Genomic DNA, 16,779 nt, shown 5'->3' with positions numbered 1-16,779 from the left:
TATGTCCCAATTAGAGCTATATTTTTACTGCCCACCTTACCTGTTTACATATTAATGTTTTGTAATTTATTGTCCTCAACAGCTTACAGCAAAATGGCTTTTTACCCCCCCCCCCGCCCCAAAAAAAAGTCATCTGAGATAATTGCCATTAAAATTACAACCCCTGGAATGACACCTGTTCATTTATTCAGCTTTTGCAGTAATATTACAGGATGTGTCAGTTTTTTATGTTTTCCAACTATTGACATTTTTTTCTGAGATGTTGTTGATAATTATTGTGGTTGTTATTATAATTGCATTTCAAACCATGCATAAAATGTGTTTATTTTTTTTCTCCCGGATGTAACAGATTTAATCAGGATGTGAATGGTTAGTCATTTTAGTGAAACTTTCAGTAATTTTATGTAAGAAATATTTTATTCAGGCAGATAAGTCTTTCTATGAACCAGAATATTTAGATTTTTTTTTTTTTTTTTTGTGTACAGTATATGCGTCTCAGCTTGTCCACTCTGTCATGTACCCATAATGCACTGTGCTTAATAGTGGAAGGCTCTGAACAGCAGCGACAGGGGTTCGTTTGTCATCTAATCTTGTAAACGAGCTGATGGCTGTCCGTTCAGTCGCCTAATGAGATTATACATGCATTGTGGGTCCCGCCATGGGTCGTCATCGCTGAGGCCATTCAAAGGCAGTTATTGCTTTAAATGTTTCTCTCATCACTGTCTCGGAGTAACTCTGCCTCCTTCACTCGGGGTAGAAGCCTTGAGCCAGGCTGTGGTGGTTATTTTCTCACTCCAGTCGGAGCCTAAATGTTTTTACGTTCCTACTGTTTTACTTTCCCCAGGCAGCTGCGGTGTTCAGTTCTGTCTGTATGAATGGTTTGTCTGTGTATGTGCAATTGTCTGTGTGGTGACGGCCGAATCTGTGAATAGTTCATAAAAAAAAAAAAAAGATATTAATCTAGAATACAGTGCACACGGCGTTTTCATGATTAGTAATGGGAAATATCCGGTAATCTAAAGAATGGAACACTACAATAAATCTGTAAAGACACGATATGTAACTATTCATTATTCCTGACACGGCATTTAATGGTGGTTTGTTATAATATACTGCAAAAATTATTCATCAAAACCAAGATTTGCAGTCTCATACATGCCTGTAAGGTCTTGTTTTGAGCGTGGATTTACTAGAATGATGTTGCTAAGTTTCATGTGCATATGATTCTAAATTACTGCCAGAGACAGTTTGAAGCCACATTGTTTTTCAGACTGTTTTTTAGTCGAGAACATGTTTCGAGAATTATAACAAACACTGGAGATGTGTCGGCGCTAACACACATGGACAAAATTCACATGCTTTTTGAGTTTATTTGGCTTACTACAGTGCTTATTTCAAGAGATTTCACAGTTTCTCTAAAGCCTAGATATTCTCGCTTACTTCAAGAAATGTTGCCATGTGTAAATATCTGACTGCAATCTGAGATAAATCCACTTCTTTACAGTCTGTATCTTCTCAAATCAGGTTTATTTCTATCTCTTAAAAGTCATTTCTGTTGATCAGATCATGAGGAAGGAGTAATTTAAAGGTTTTAAAGGATTCTTCCCTCTTTACTACGTGTGTGTGTGTGTGTTTATCAGCGAGCCTCTGTTTTGGTAGATCAGTGGGAAGTGGTAGTCCATCGGGATAGCGCTGCTTCTTTGTTCTCCTGCTGACAATGGTGGACTCATAGTCAGTCTAAGGGGAGAAATTATGTCCCAGAGCAGTCTGGGGAAAGAACAAATGTATACACACACATACACACACAACTTCTCACATGCTACTCATGTGGGGCATGACCTCAATAAGAGCTACTGTTGTATTTGCAAAGCCCTCAACACCATGTGCCGACCACTCTTTAAAGCTGTAACAGTTAGGCCCAAGGTTCAAATAAAACATTGGGTCAGCTATTTGAAAAGGCTCCTTCATGGTTTTTATTCTTCACATAGCGCTGCTAATGGAGGACCACAATACCAGACTCCAAAACCTCTGATCATGTGATATTTAGGTTAAAGTGTCAGGGAAAGTATTTTTATGGGAGAAATGATGAGAAAATGTAGCTCAGTTCTCATGCGTCTCTATACATTACTATAAAATTGAAAAGGAACATGTATGAACCTGTGTTTTAATAGATACTAACCTGATTCTTCTTTCTTGTGTCTCTCCAGGTAAAGAGGAGCCCACCACCTATACCTGCACAACATGTAAGCAGTCGTATGGCAGTGCCTGGTTCCTGCTACAACATGCCCAGAACACCCACGGCTTCCGAATCTACCTGGAAAGTGAACACGGCAGCCCTCTCACCCCACGCATGGGAGGGCCCTCGTCCCTGGGCGGAGGTGCAGACTGCCCCTCTCAGCCTCCCCTTCACGGCCTCCATCTGCCTCCAGATGCAAGCCCCTTCAACCTTCTCCGCATTCCCGGCTCGGGCTCAGGTGGAAGGGACAGCGTCGGAGCAGGGGGTGGAGTCGGTGCCAGTGGCGCTGTTGGTGGAGGCCATCATCAGCGTTTCCCACCCACGCCGCCCCTTTTCAGCCCCCCACCGAGGAACCACCTGGACCCTCACCACCTGAGCCCAGAGGAACTGGCGCTGGCAGCCCACCACCCGAGTGCCTTTGACAGGGTGCTGCGCCTCAATCCTCCTCTGCCCCTGGACCCCCCTCCAACTATGGACTTCTCACGACGGCTAAGGGAGCTGGCGGGCAACACCTCAGGGTCCTCTCCCCCACTATCCCCCAGCAGGCCCAGCCCCATGCAGCGCTTGCTCCAGCCATTCCAGACAGGAGGAGGAAATGGAGGAACAGGAGGAGCAGGGGCAAGCAAACCTCCATATCTTGCCACCCCACCCCCTCTTCCGGGTTCCATGCAGTCACCTGTGGGCTCTCAGACCACCCCTACCACCCCTCTCCCTTCAGGAGGGGCACCACCCTCCTCCACTACCCCCCTGAAATCAAAATGTTGTGAGTTTTGTGGCAAAGCCTTCAAGTTTCAGAGTAATCTCATAGTTCACAGGCGCAGCCACACAGGAGAGAAGCCGTACAAGTGTCACCTGTGTGATCACGCCTGTACCCAGGCTAGCAAACTCAAACGCCACATGAAAACACACATGCACAAATCCTCCTCACCCAACACAGGCAAGTCAGAAGATGGCCTGTCGACAGCCTCGTCTCCAGAACCTGGAACCAGCGAGCACATGGGCAGCGCAAGCAATGCCCTAAAGTCAGTTGTGGCCAAGCTGAAAAGTGAGAACGACCGCATGCTGCGTGAGAACGGGGAAGAGGAGGAGGAGGAAGAGGAGGAAGAAGAAGAGGAGGAGGAGGAAGAAGAAGAGGAGGAAGAGGAGGAGGAGGTAGAAGAGGAGGAGGAGCAGCAAAATGGAGAAAGGGCGGCCAGGAGAAACAACAACAGCTATCATTTTGGTTTGAACCTCGAAGCAGCGCGTCAGCATGAAAACAACGGTGGGATCGGGAGCCGACTGGGAGGCGTGGCTGACGAGGGGTCCATTCCTCGCTCACTGCCTGAGGTGATGCAGGGGATGGGTCTAGCTGCCAGCATGCAGCACTTCAGTGAAGCCCTGAACGCACACAAACGGAACGCCCTGGCCCAGGAAAACCACCTGCACCACCACCTCAACCGAGACCATCACCATAATCGTGACATGTGTGATGGGGACTCGGCACTGGAAACGGAGCGTGGGGAAGAGGGTTCTGTCTCGACAGTCAATGGGCGCGGTGCGTCCCCCAATGAATCAGCCTCTGTTGGCCTCTCTAAGAAACTGCTGCTGGGTAGCCCTAGTCCACTCAGCCCATTCTCTAAACGCATCAAGATGGAAAAGGAGTTTGACCTCCCCACTCCCACAATCCCTAACACAGAGAACGTCTACTCCCAGTGGCTGGCTGGCTACGCTGCCTCCCGACAACTCAAGGACCCTTTTCTGAACTTTGGGGATTCCAGACAATCGCCCTTCGCCTCTTCATCCGAGCACTCTTCGGAGAATGGCAGTCTGCGTTTCTCAACCCCTCCGGGGGAATTGGACGGTGGGATGTCAGGTCGCAGTGGTACAGGCAGTGGGGGCAGCACGCCACACCTTGGGGGTCCTGGGCGGCCCAGCTCCAAGGACGGCCGCAGGAGCGATACTTGTGAGTTTTGTGGCAAGGTGTTCAAGAACTGCAGTAACCTGACAGTGCACCGGCGCAGCCATACAGGGGAGAGACCGTACAAGTGTGAGCTGTGCAATTATGCCTGTGCCCAGAGCTCCAAACTTACTCGCCACATGAAGACCCACGGTCAGGTGGGCAAAGACGTGTACAAGTGTGAAATTTGTCAGATGCCCTTCAGTGTCTACAGCACCTTGGAGAAACACATGAAAAAATGGCACAGTGACCGTCCTTTGAGTACCGAAATAAAGTCAGAGTAGAAGGCCGAACTATGAGACCTTTCCCTGCAGCTATGTCCGCCATTAGTCCCCTGTTTATTCCCGGCCCCTTGTAGATTTGCCCCAACCCCAACACTCCACTTTCACCAGCCTGGTGGAAGCTCAAGACCATGTGCTCTGCACCAGCACACCCCGTTTCCATTACCCATTGAATGCATGATCTGTATCGGGGCAATACTCTTGCATTGACGCAAAACTTCGAGCCTTTCTCTTGTGCAATAATTTACATGTTGTGTACTATTTTTCTTTTTTGAGTTTTCCTTTTCCATTTTTAAGACTTAGTCAGCATGCATAGTATGTTTTTGCTAATCAAAAAAAAGAAGAACCTGTCCCTGGTTGGTTAGTTGTTGAGTAAATGTGTTGCTGTTTTTCTCTTGTTCTGTTTTTTCTTTTTATTCTTCAAAAAGAGAAAAGACAAGAAAGGTACATCCATGCTGCATACATTCTGTAACACATATCATGTACAGTTTTGTGTTGTAACATGGAAAATGAACAGTCTTTGACTTGACCCTCTTCTGACAACCCTGGAAATGCACTTATCCTCATCTTTCTAAAAGATACCACATTCACACAGGGTTAAAGAAAATCAAAATCGTACATTGGCTTAAACTGAAAGTAATGTCAGCCTTCAAAATTCTTTCAAAAATGACAAGGGTGTGCTAAGAATTAAATTTGTACTATCATTTGGTAGAATAAGAAAGAGTGCCTTTGATATCTCAAGACTGCATTGGCCATAATCTTATCTGGTTTATGTTTGGGGTCTCGCTAGATAAAGCTAGAAGGTCTTAGCCACCCAGGAAAGGTCCTTGCATCAAGCACCTGAACACTCAGACTGTGACAACTCATGATGAAAGATCAGATAGTTAATCATCATTTAGCTACCTATTATGTGTTCAATAGGCTATCTTTAATATGTGGATTTCATGGCAAGCATGGTACAAGCAGTATTGTGTATATCTGAATTATTTGTAGTTTTGTTTCTGGTAAGGAGGTACTTTTGAGATAAAGGTAATCTGTAATGTACAATCCTGAACTTGAGGGATACAGCGCATGGCTGAGAAGTGTCATGTATCTGCGTTAGCACAAACCTACAACGCTGCTTCGATATGTCAGTGTGTGGAACAATGCATAAAGTAATATATGAGCTCGAAGTGAGGCTAACTTTAGTTGAGAGCATTGAAATAACTACAAGCTAGACAGACAGAAAGCTACACAGAACTGGAAGCTACGTACATATTATGGGGATCAGAGGCAATCTCTTTCACGTACATTTCTAGTATTAAAACAGGGTGATTATAAATTACATAAAAATGAAAGAATTGCAAAAAAATATATATCTGTACTCCAAGACTCTTGAAAAGAGTGAAAATGTGATAATTTTGATCAGTATGCATAGGCTAATGCAGGGCACATTTTTTATTTGCTGTTGCTTTTTTACCCAAACTGAGACTTTTCTTTTTTCCCCCCCTTGAGTTTTTATCCAAGCTGTTTGTAGTATAGCACTTGTCACTCTGCCTGAGAGGAAATATCAGCATCTCTCTTGCATTGTCACACACTGTTGCAATGTTGGTACCTGGGTTGAGTCCAAAAGCTCAATTTCTTGTCATTTATAGGACATGACGTGCACTGTTTAAATCGTCCCGGTTTACAAGTTTACGCTGAAGTGGAAACCGTTGAAATGCTGTCAGATCACGAGGGTCCCATTGTTGGAAGCAGTAAAAGATGAGACACATAATCTGTTGCCAGCAGCTCCAGCTTCATGACCCTTGACCTCTGTACCCTTGCTGTTTCACCTTTGACCATTTGTCAATTTGTTCCCCCTAGAAACCCCAGTGCTTAGCCTGGGCCCAAAATCTGCCCGATCTGCAAGGCCTGTAAATGAAAAGGATTGATGTGAAATACGTCAGCGCTCCCACGTTGCCACAAAACCGATACACGGAGCTGTATTTCATCGTCTACACCTGAATAATCTACAGACCTTGCTGGCTAGACAACAGACACCTAAATCTTGTTGCTCACACTGCAAGAATCCGTTTTTGTATAAATCTTCCTTTAATTATAGATATGAAAATAAACTTTTTTTTTTTTTTTTTTTTTTTTGCAAATAACACTTCACTATCTTTTAGGGGAAACTGTATTTAAGTTTCGTTGTCGTTTCTCTTTTCCTCAGCGTCTTGGTGGTGTTCAAGACTCCGATCACAGTATATATGAGAAGATAAAAAAAAGACGAAAAACTAAAAAAAAAAAAAGAAGACAAAAACAAACAAAAAAAAAATCTGTGATGGTTTTTTGTATTTTATTTTGCCTTGGCTCTTCACAGCTCTTCAGGTTGAAATACAATTTGCATTGGGGAAAGGATTAAGATTATATATGAATATATAATAAAGAACTTAAAATATAGGAAAATGCACACTCATGTCGATTCCTATGCTTAAACACATTTATGGTCTACTTTTTCTGTATTTCTAGAATTGTATTTGAATTCAATGTTCACTTAGAGTAGGCACTATAGTATTTATATTGAGGCTCGTATTTTTAACTGTTGCTTGTTCTCTCTAAAGGTATTTACCATACCTTTTTTTGGTAGTGGAAAAAAATCCCAAGCTGCCACGGTATATTTTTTTAATTTGGCAGGATAATATAGTGCGAATTATTTGTATGTTTAAAGAAATAAAAGGAAAAACCCCATAAAAAAGCAGCTAAAGTATGTGGCATTGGGAGGCGTCGTGGGCCATCAGATGGCTGCCGCTCTGTTTCCTGTCCACAGAGGTGGTTGTACATATCTTCTTTGGTTTTTTGGTTCGGACCTCCTTCCCCCTCCTGCTGCCATTCTTGTATGCAGTAATGCAAGCTGACGTCGGCCTGTTCTGTTGTGTGCTTCTGTCTCTCTCACCCCTCCCACCTGACTACATTCCAACATCAAGAAGAGAGGAAAAAAAAAAAGAAAAAAAAACTTCATATGCAGTACATGGATTACAAAAAAAAAAGCGTCAAAATAAATACATTTAAAAAGAAATTAAATGTTTTGCAGTTTTTTTTTTCATTGCCAAATACTAAATGGTGCTTTATATTTAGATTGGGTATACTTTCATATGCAAAGCATATTTAAAAATGACCCGGGGGACGTGGAGAAGCCTGCTTGAGTTGAGACTTTTTTGTAAATGGCAATGCGGAATATTTTGTTATCAGCCTTTTCTATTCCTGTTCTGAGAGCTGTTTGTTGTAACTTGAACTTGAACTTTATCTTTTACTATGGGAGTTACTATTTATTATTACCTATATGCTCTGTTCAAAACAGAGACATGGAATGGATCCTTATGTTTGGTTTCTTTTTATTTTATTTTTTTATTTTTTGTTATAATATATATTTTTTTCTTTGTAAGGGTGGCCGATGGTCATTGGACAAACCTAGCTCTTTATTTTTTGTTGTACTTGTTTGGGGTCTCTGTTCAGTTGTATTGGGAAAACCACTGTCTGTGTTTTCTGGCAGATGTCTGCATAATCCTGTTCACACACCCATTTTGTCCCTTTATCGAAAAACAATTAATAAAAAAAAGAAAGTATAACAGCATTTGTCGCTTATCTCCACTGTGTGTGTCAGTTTATCTGGAGTGTGTGTGATTGTGAAACGTAATCGCTGTATTATCTTTTACCTCCAACTGTTCTAATTATTATGGCCTCTTTCTAGCTTTACTTTTTCTGCGTGTGTCGAATGAAAATAGTGTTTATAGATGTTTTTGAAGTGATTATATTTCACATGGAACCGCACCAACACACATACTGCACTGGAAAACATCTAAATCAGGGGTGTCGAACTCATTTTAGTTCAGGAGCCACATTCACCCCAATTTGATCTCCAGTGGGCCGGACCAGTAAAATAACAGTGAAAAAAGTAAAATTATATTATGATCAGGTTTAAAAGTCTACAAAGTTTTCTTAAGAATCTGAATAACATCAACAACTGGAATTGTCTTAAGAAAAACAAGTGCCATTTTAACAATATTTACACATGTGCATTAAAATCGCACAAAACCTTTAGTAACAGGCAGAATATTGGTAAAATTGCATTTACTTTTCTTAAGACATTTCTGTTTGTTCATATTTGTACAGGTTATTCACATTTTTTGTAAAAGTATAATTTGGCAATGTAAATATTTTCATGTAATTTTACTTTTTTACACCAAATAAACAAAGGGAAAATTTAAAGGTTGTCTTTATTTATAGGTTATAATGATAATATTTTACTGGTCTGACCCACTTGAAATCTAAATGATCTGTATGTGGAACCTGAATTAAAATGATTTTGACACCATTAATTGTTAATATCTTCAGTGTAAATTTTGCATTTCACAAATCCATCCCGCGGGCCGGATTTGGCCCCCGAGCCGCATGTTTGACACCTGTGATCTAAATCTTAATTCAAGCAAAAAAAAATCTGCCAATGGAACAAGTGAAAATTATCTTGGTACGATTTCTTGAAATAAGATATTGTCTAAAAATCAGTTCTTATATCTAGTAGTAGTAGTAGTAGTTTATTCAGTCATGACAACACCAAATATTGTACACAGTATTGACATTTCATGCAAAGGAAAGAAAAAGAATCACAGAATCACAAAATCAAGAATCTTGTGTTGAATAATGTGTTGAATAATGACTGAAAATCACACTCACTCACTGAATCTCACTGAAAAATTACTCTTTAGGTGATTATGTTTTATTTTAAGTGTGATGAGATATTTTGACTAGAAATTAGAAAAATACACTTGGTAAGATTTTAATTTTTGCAATGTATGATCACTTACTTTAATTTTTGGGAACTAAACTCGTGAACTGACACTTTTTTTTTTTTATGGAATTGGGGCAGAAATCCCAGATAAAATATACATATAAGACCAGAATCAAACTGCAAATTTACAATATATTCAATAAACTATATGTGACATAAAAAAAAAAAAAAAACCTTCTTACTAGACACAGCGTATTCACTTTGAAGAGAAAAACCATCAAAATCCATTTTAGAAGTCAACCGGAGCATGATAACTGACACTGAAAGATGGCGGTACCTGTTCCTGTAAGTTTTTGATGTTTTCCAGTGTAGAACAGTTTCTTCTTCATACATTCACATACACAAAAAATTCATTTTTTTGCTTATTTTGGAAACATAATTCCTACTAAGCTGTTTATTATGGTCAGAGGTGTCAAATAATAGAGTACAAATACTTCATTACTTTACTTAAGTACAAATTTTGGTTATCTAACCTTTACTGGAGTAATTATTTTCTTAACTTTTTACCTCTACTCCTTACATTTTCACGCAATTATCTGTACTTTCTACTGCTTACATTTTAAAAATAGCCTCGTTACTCCTGTTTTATTTTAACTTGTCATTGTTCAAATTTTCAAAAAAAAATCCAGATAAATCGCTCCATTTGAATTTATTTGTGGTTGGATCAGAAGTATCTAAAGAATTTATCTAAAGAATGTAAAATACTGAGCATAATATTAGAATAAATGATGATAAACCGCTTCAGATAAGTTACAAAAATTTTCACTTGTTCCATTGGCAGATTTTTTTTTGCTTAATTAATTAAGCAAAAAAAAAAAAAAAATCTGCCAATGGAGCAAGTGAAAATGATCTTGGTAAAATTTCTTGAAATAAGATTTTCAAGATCTGTTGTCTAAAAATAAGTTCTTATATCTCACTGAAAAGTTACTCTTTGGGTGATTATGTCTTATTTTAAGTGTGAGGAGATATTTTGACTAGAGATGCCAAAAATACACTTGGTAAGATTTTGATTTTTTACAGTGTAGGACAGTTTCTTCTTCATACATTCACATACACAAAAAAATCATTTTTTTTGCTTATTTTGGAAACATAATTCCTATTAAGCTGTTTATAAGGGTCAGAGGTGTCAAATAATAGAGTACAAATACTTAATTACCTTACTTAAGTACAAATTTTGGTTATCTAACCTTTACTGGAGTAATTATTTTCTTAACTTTTTACCTCTACTTTTACCTCTACTCTTTACATTTTCACACAATTATCTACTGCTTACATTTTAAAAATAGCCTCGTTACTCCTATTTTATTTTAACTTGTCATTGTTCCAATTAAAAAAATAAACAACAAAACTATCCAGATAAATCGCTCCATTTGAATAGAGTGAATTTATTTGTGGTTGGATCAGAAGTATTTAAAGAATTTATCTAAAGAATGCAAAATACTGAGCTTAATATTAGAATAAATGATAAACCGCTTCAGATAAGTTACAAAAATTTTCACTCTTTCCATTGGCAGATTTTTTTATTTTTATTTTTTTTTGCTTGAATCAAGCAAAAAAATCTGCCAATGGAGCAAGTGAAAATTATCTTGGTAAAATGTCTTGAAATAAGATTTTCAAGATCTGTTGTCTACAAATAAGTTCTTATATCTCACTGAAAAGTTACTCTTTAGGTGATTTTGTCTTATTTTAAGTGTGAGGAGATATTTTGACTAGAAATGCCAAAAATACACTTGGTAAGATTTGGATTTTTTACAGTGTAGGACAGTTTCTTCAGACATTCACATACACAATTTTTTTTTTTTTTTTTTTTTTGCTTATTCTGAAAACAATATTCCTACTAAGCTGTTTATAAGGGTCAGAGGTGTCAAGTAACTAAGTACAAATACTTCATTACCTGAAGTAGAAATTTTGGTTATCTGTACTTTAATGGAGTAAATTTTCAGCTGACTTTTTACTTCTACTCTTTACATTTTCACGCAATTATCTGTACTTTCTACTGCTTACATTTTAAAAATAGCCTCATTACTCCCATTTCATTTCAGCTTGTTATTGTTCCAGTAAAAAAAAAAAAAAAAATCTAGATAAATGGCGCCATCCGGATAGAGTGAATTTAATTGTGGTTGGATCAGAAGTACAGACGTATACCATTCCGTCACCCTATTGGTTTGTACATGATCCATCACACCTGACTTTTTGCACCGTTCTAATACTTTTATTCAACTAGTCATCATATCTTCTGCTCCATGACACACGTTAATGCTCAGTAGTGCACATATATGGTTCTTTAATACATTTACAATGGACTAAAATGCGTTAATTTTCAGTGGGTATATATGCAGCTGAAACAGGTAGACTAGTGCATCCCAAGTATTTCAACATTAACATTTTAATATAACATTATAATCATTACAGCCTTTAGAAACATGTTTTTTGGGGAGGTGGGGGCGCTGCCTAAGCTTTTGTCCTAATAGCATTTTTTCCCCTTACATTTACTTTTATACTTTAAGCAGTTTTGAAAGCAGTACTTTTACATTTCGGCTTGAGTTGACACTTCAGCTTCTCCAAAAGTCTTTTTAAACCCTAGTAGATATTAAGAGTCCTTTTAGTTCAGGTTCCATATTCAGACCAATTCAATCTCAACCAGTCAAATACTATGATAATAACATATAAATAATGACAACTCCACATTTTTCTCTTTGTAAGCTAAAAAAAAAAATCTCAAATTTAACAAAAAAAATCTTGAATTAAGCCAAAAAAAAAAAAAAATCTTGAATCAAGCCAAAAAAAATTTTCAATTAAGTAAAAAAAATCTTGAATTAAGCAAAAACAAAAAAATCTTCAATTAAGTAAAAAAAAAAAAAATCTTCAATTAAGCAAAAACAAATCTTCAATTAAGTAAAAAAAAATCTTGAATCAAGCCAAAAAAAAAATTCAATTAATTAAAAAAAAATCTTGAATTAAGCAAAAAAAAAAAAAAAGTTCAATTAAGTAAAAAAAAATCTTGAATTAAGCCAAAAAAAAAAAAAATCTAGAATGAACAACTTAAATTTTTTTTCTCTTTTAGTGCAAAAAATACCATTAAATTATGAAAATATTTACATTTACAAACTATCCTGTAACAATAAAATGTGAATAACCTGAACAATTACGAACAACCTGAAATGTCTTAAGAGAAGTAAGTGCAATTTTAACAAGATTCTGTCTCTTATTTTAAATGTTTTGTGTATTTGTAGAGCCACTGTGATCTGTGCATTATAATCTGCATATGTAAAACGATAAACTGAGGCAGAATATTGTTAAAATTACATTTATTTTTTCAGTTTGTCCATGTTATTCACAGTGTTTGAAAGGATAGTTTGTAGATGTAAACCTGTTCATAATGTAAATTTACTTTTTTCACTCTTAAACATAGAGAAAAGTTTGGAGTTGACATTATTTATATATTATTATGTTATTATTTTACCCGTTCGGCCCATTTCAGATCAAATTTAGCTGAATGTGGCCCCTGGAATAAAATGAGTTTGACACCCCTGAATAATGAATGGAAATACTTAAGACACTTACTTATACTTATACTTAAGGGTCATGAAAATAGATTCTTTATTGTCATTGCATATGATTATACAATGAAATTTTGTTTGACAGCAATCCCTGTCACGGCACATAAAAGTATAAATACAAACATGAACATGAATGAATGAGTATTCCACTAATATTCCCATGCACATGCAGATGCGTGCGCTGCTTAAAGAGGTTGACGCTGTAACATGTAGTTTATCATGTCAAAATATGGAAAAGTGGAATGGCTACAGCTGTTTTGCATCAACACAGATTTTTATTTTTATTTTCTTTTTCTAAACTTTTCCACCAGTGTCACAGTCAAACACAACCTCCCTTTTTCATCTTCTTGAAAAGGTTATTTATGCATATCCAGAAACCTGTTGATATCCAGTTTTTTTCCATGATGTTTTTCTCCTTCTGACCATAAATGTGGGATTTCTTTAGCCTTGCATCTCTATCCTGGTTTCTGCACAATGCACAGAGCTGAGTGTAAACAAGCAACAGGCTATAATTCACAAACTAGTGCAAAAAAAACAAAACAAAACAAAAAAAAACCATTACATCAGGGGCATCAAACTCATTTTCTTCCAGGGGCCACATTCAGCCCAATTTAATCTGAAGTGGGTCGGACCAGTACAATAATAGCATGATAACCAATAAATAATGACAACTCTGAATTGTTTTAGTGCAAAAAATAACATTCAATTATGCCAGTATTTCCATTTACAAACTATCCAAACAAAAAGGTTGTGAATAACCTGAAAAAAATGCAATTTGTTAAGAAATATAAGTACAATTTTATCAATATTATGCCTCGACTTATCATTTATACATGTGCATTACAGATCAGATCTACAAAGGCAGAAAACATTTAGTAACAGGCAGAATATTGTTAAAATTGCACTTAATTTTCTTTAGACATTTCAGGTTGTTCATATTTCTTCAGGTTATTCACATTTTATTGTTAAAGGATAGTTTGTTAATGTAAATGTTTTCATAATTTAATGTTTTTTGCACTAAATCAAGGAGGAATAAAATGGTGTTGTCATTATTTATAGGTTATTATGATATTATTTTTGAGTTTGATGCCCTAACTTGCACTTTGCAAATTCATCCCACGGGCCGGATTGGAACCTATGGCGGGCCGGTTTTGGCCCCCGGGCCGCATGTTTGACACCTGTGCTTTAGATGCATATTCTAAATGTAAGAATGCCTCTAACCCTTAATTAATATTGACATTCCCCACATTCACCATGAGGGCTCTTAATGCTGTTTACATGACCAGCATCCCATTATTATCATGTAGTCGTGTAGTGGCTGAATATACGTTTGCATGTTAAACACGGTGGATATCTGCTGCTGCTGCTTGAACTCAGTGAACTTAACCCTCCACTCCCAACCTCGCCCTCGCTTTTGTACTTGGACTGCATGTTCTTGATGACTTAGTACCATGTATGCGTGTCCTTGAACGTGTAAAAGCTGGGGTGTTTTCCTTTCCTTTTCCAGGAGAATGCTTTTATATATATATATATATATATATATATATATATATATACATAGGCTAAAATTAGCTTAGAGGTCTTATTTATGTCTTTGTGCATAAGAAATCAATAGAAGTGAATCCCCAAAGGAACTTTGTGTTGGTAAATGCAAGTTATTCAAATGTACAGGATTTCAGTTCTGTTGCAACATGTTGATGGTCATATGAACTATGTTTTCAGCTCAGAAATGTCCAATTTCATCACAATTAATGCTATATTTTCATGTCACAGATGGCCAAGTTATATTTGAACTGAATTTACCTGAAAAACAAATATTCTATTCTTTTAGATTCCCCAATTTTTCTTACAAGATCATATCCTACATATCACATGTTTTATTTTTACAGGTTGCAATATGGAGTATGGTGCTGATCCATCCTGCTTATGTTACGCCAATACATACATTAAGAATGTCACACGTCACTTTTTAAATCAACAGTTTTCTAATAATCATTTTTATAAAGAAATAACAATTCTATATTGTTATTTACTCTTTAGTATGATGATAAACTATACAATAAATAATTCTGATCCTAGTTTTTGCACAGGGATCATTAGTGTAAACGGTGACATGGCTGCCGAGCATCAGTATGATGGGATCTGTAACAACCATGTCACATCCGTCCACTGCCACATTTTGTGTTTTTGTGTCAGCTGTTATTGTTTTAGATCCACAACACTAACATTTATGAATAAGAGGAGAATTAGCAATAGTAAGTATATAAGTTTATTACTAATAAAGTACTGGTACTGACCAGAGCATCATGGGTAATGTCACGTCTGTCCACCAGTTATTTATGCTCTTTCCAATGCTATTTTAAGAATTCTATTCTAATTTATTTTCTTCTATTCTGTGTTATTATTTTATATTCTATGCTATTTTCTGTTCTATACTGAATTTATTAATTTCAATGCCCCCCCCACCTTCTCAAATGTCACGTCCGTCCACCAGCAAAAGTTTTCACATACACATGCTATTCAAAATCCAATATTTCTGAAAATATAGCTTCCACTGTCAAATAATATCAGTAGTCTGTGCACAAATGGATTAGCATTATTTCAACACAGTTCTATGCATTTCTTACAACTTTTTTTTTTTTTTTTGACAAAAATGGCCACTCATTTGACCCCCTAAGTAAATTTTAGCCGCTATATATATATAGCAGGGTGGGGAAGCAAAATTTACAATATTTTGAGGCAGGGATTGAAAGACAGTGTATGACCAATTAGTTTATTGAAAGTCATGAGAATTTATTTGCCACAAGAAAACTGACATAATAGAAAATGTTTTTATTCTATGTGTCCTCCTTCTTTCTCAATAACTGCCTTCACACACTTCCTGAAACTTGCGCAAGTGTTCCTCAAATATTCGTGTGACAACTTCTCCCATTCTTCTTTAATAGTATCTTCCAGACTTTCTCGTAATAGTTTTGCTCATAGTCATTCTCTTCTTTCCATTATAAACAGTCTTTATGGACACTCCAACTATTTTTGAAATCTCCTTTGTTGTGACGAGTGCATTCAGCAAATCACACACTCTTTGACGTTTGCTTTCCTGATTACTCATATGGGCAAAAGTTTCTGAAAAGGTATGGATAATAGTGTTAGGTATGATTATGACATCAATATATGTTTGGTTTCAAAACAATTGACGTAGTGCCTGCTGAGAAAAAACAACTAAATGTTCATTGTAAATTTTGCTTCCCCACCCTGTATAAATTTGCACGTTTGATTTGTTTTTCGCATACATCTGTGTTTCTTCATTACAGTTTTGTCACTATCTCGTCGTACATATGCGTAGTAAGAATGTCACTCCTTAAAGTACAGTATCTGTTGCTGATAAAGCTGTTCCCTCCATGTCTTTCATCCTCAGTCACGTGCGTCCACATACAGACGAAACCCATACGTACGTACAGTATACGCACACAAAGCACCCCCTCTAACAGAATGGACTTAAGTAAATATCGTTATGGCCCTGTGTTTGCTCAGTAGTCACAAAGCCTCATAAAGCTGTCAGGATCAATCAGCACTATGTCCTCCAAACGCCACACCCGTCTTCTCAGCTCACACACACACACACACACACACACTCACACACACACACACACACACACCTCCTTAGAAAGCATAAAAACCCACTCACCTGCACAGGAAACATGCTGCTTAAAAGCCATAATTACATTCTATATGTACTTGGCATGCATCTATATAGAACTGCAGAGAACAGGTACCGCCACCTTTCAGTGTCAGTTATCATGCTCCGGTTGACTTCTACAAATGGGTTTTGATGGCTTTTCTCTTTAAAGTGAATACGCTGTGTCTAGTAAGAAGGTTTGTTTTTTTATGTCACATATAGTTTATTGAATATATCATGAATTTGCGTTTTGATTCTGGTCTTATCCACACTTATATGGATG

The 16,779-nt window shown here is 37.3% G+C and overlaps 1 protein-coding gene across 2 annotated transcripts in view; it reads left to right on the top strand.

Moving 5' to 3' along the window:
• The window catches only part of bcl11aa (BCL11 transcription factor A a), a 64,787-nt gene extending 56,742 nt beyond the window's left edge, over window positions 1-8,045 (top strand). For both annotated transcript variants that reach the window (XM_030155981.1, XM_030155980.1), the window contains exon 3: window positions 2,208-8,045. In XM_030155981.1, coding sequence (XP_030011841.1) covers window positions 2,208-4,456 — 2,249 coding nt within the window. In that variant the 3' untranslated portion in view covers window positions 4,457-8,045. The remainder of the gene's footprint in view (window positions 1-2,207) is intronic.
• The last annotated feature ends 8,734 nt before the right edge of the window (window positions 8,046-16,779 follow it).

This window comes from Sphaeramia orbicularis, chromosome 15, assembly GCF_902148855.1.
Source record: "Sphaeramia orbicularis chromosome 15, fSphaOr1.1, whole genome shotgun sequence".
Lineage (NCBI taxonomy): Eukaryota > Metazoa > Chordata > Actinopteri > Kurtiformes > Apogonidae > Sphaeramia > Sphaeramia orbicularis.
Note: the sequence above shows the minus strand (reverse complement) of the source record. Positions and strands in the feature narration are given on the sequence as shown.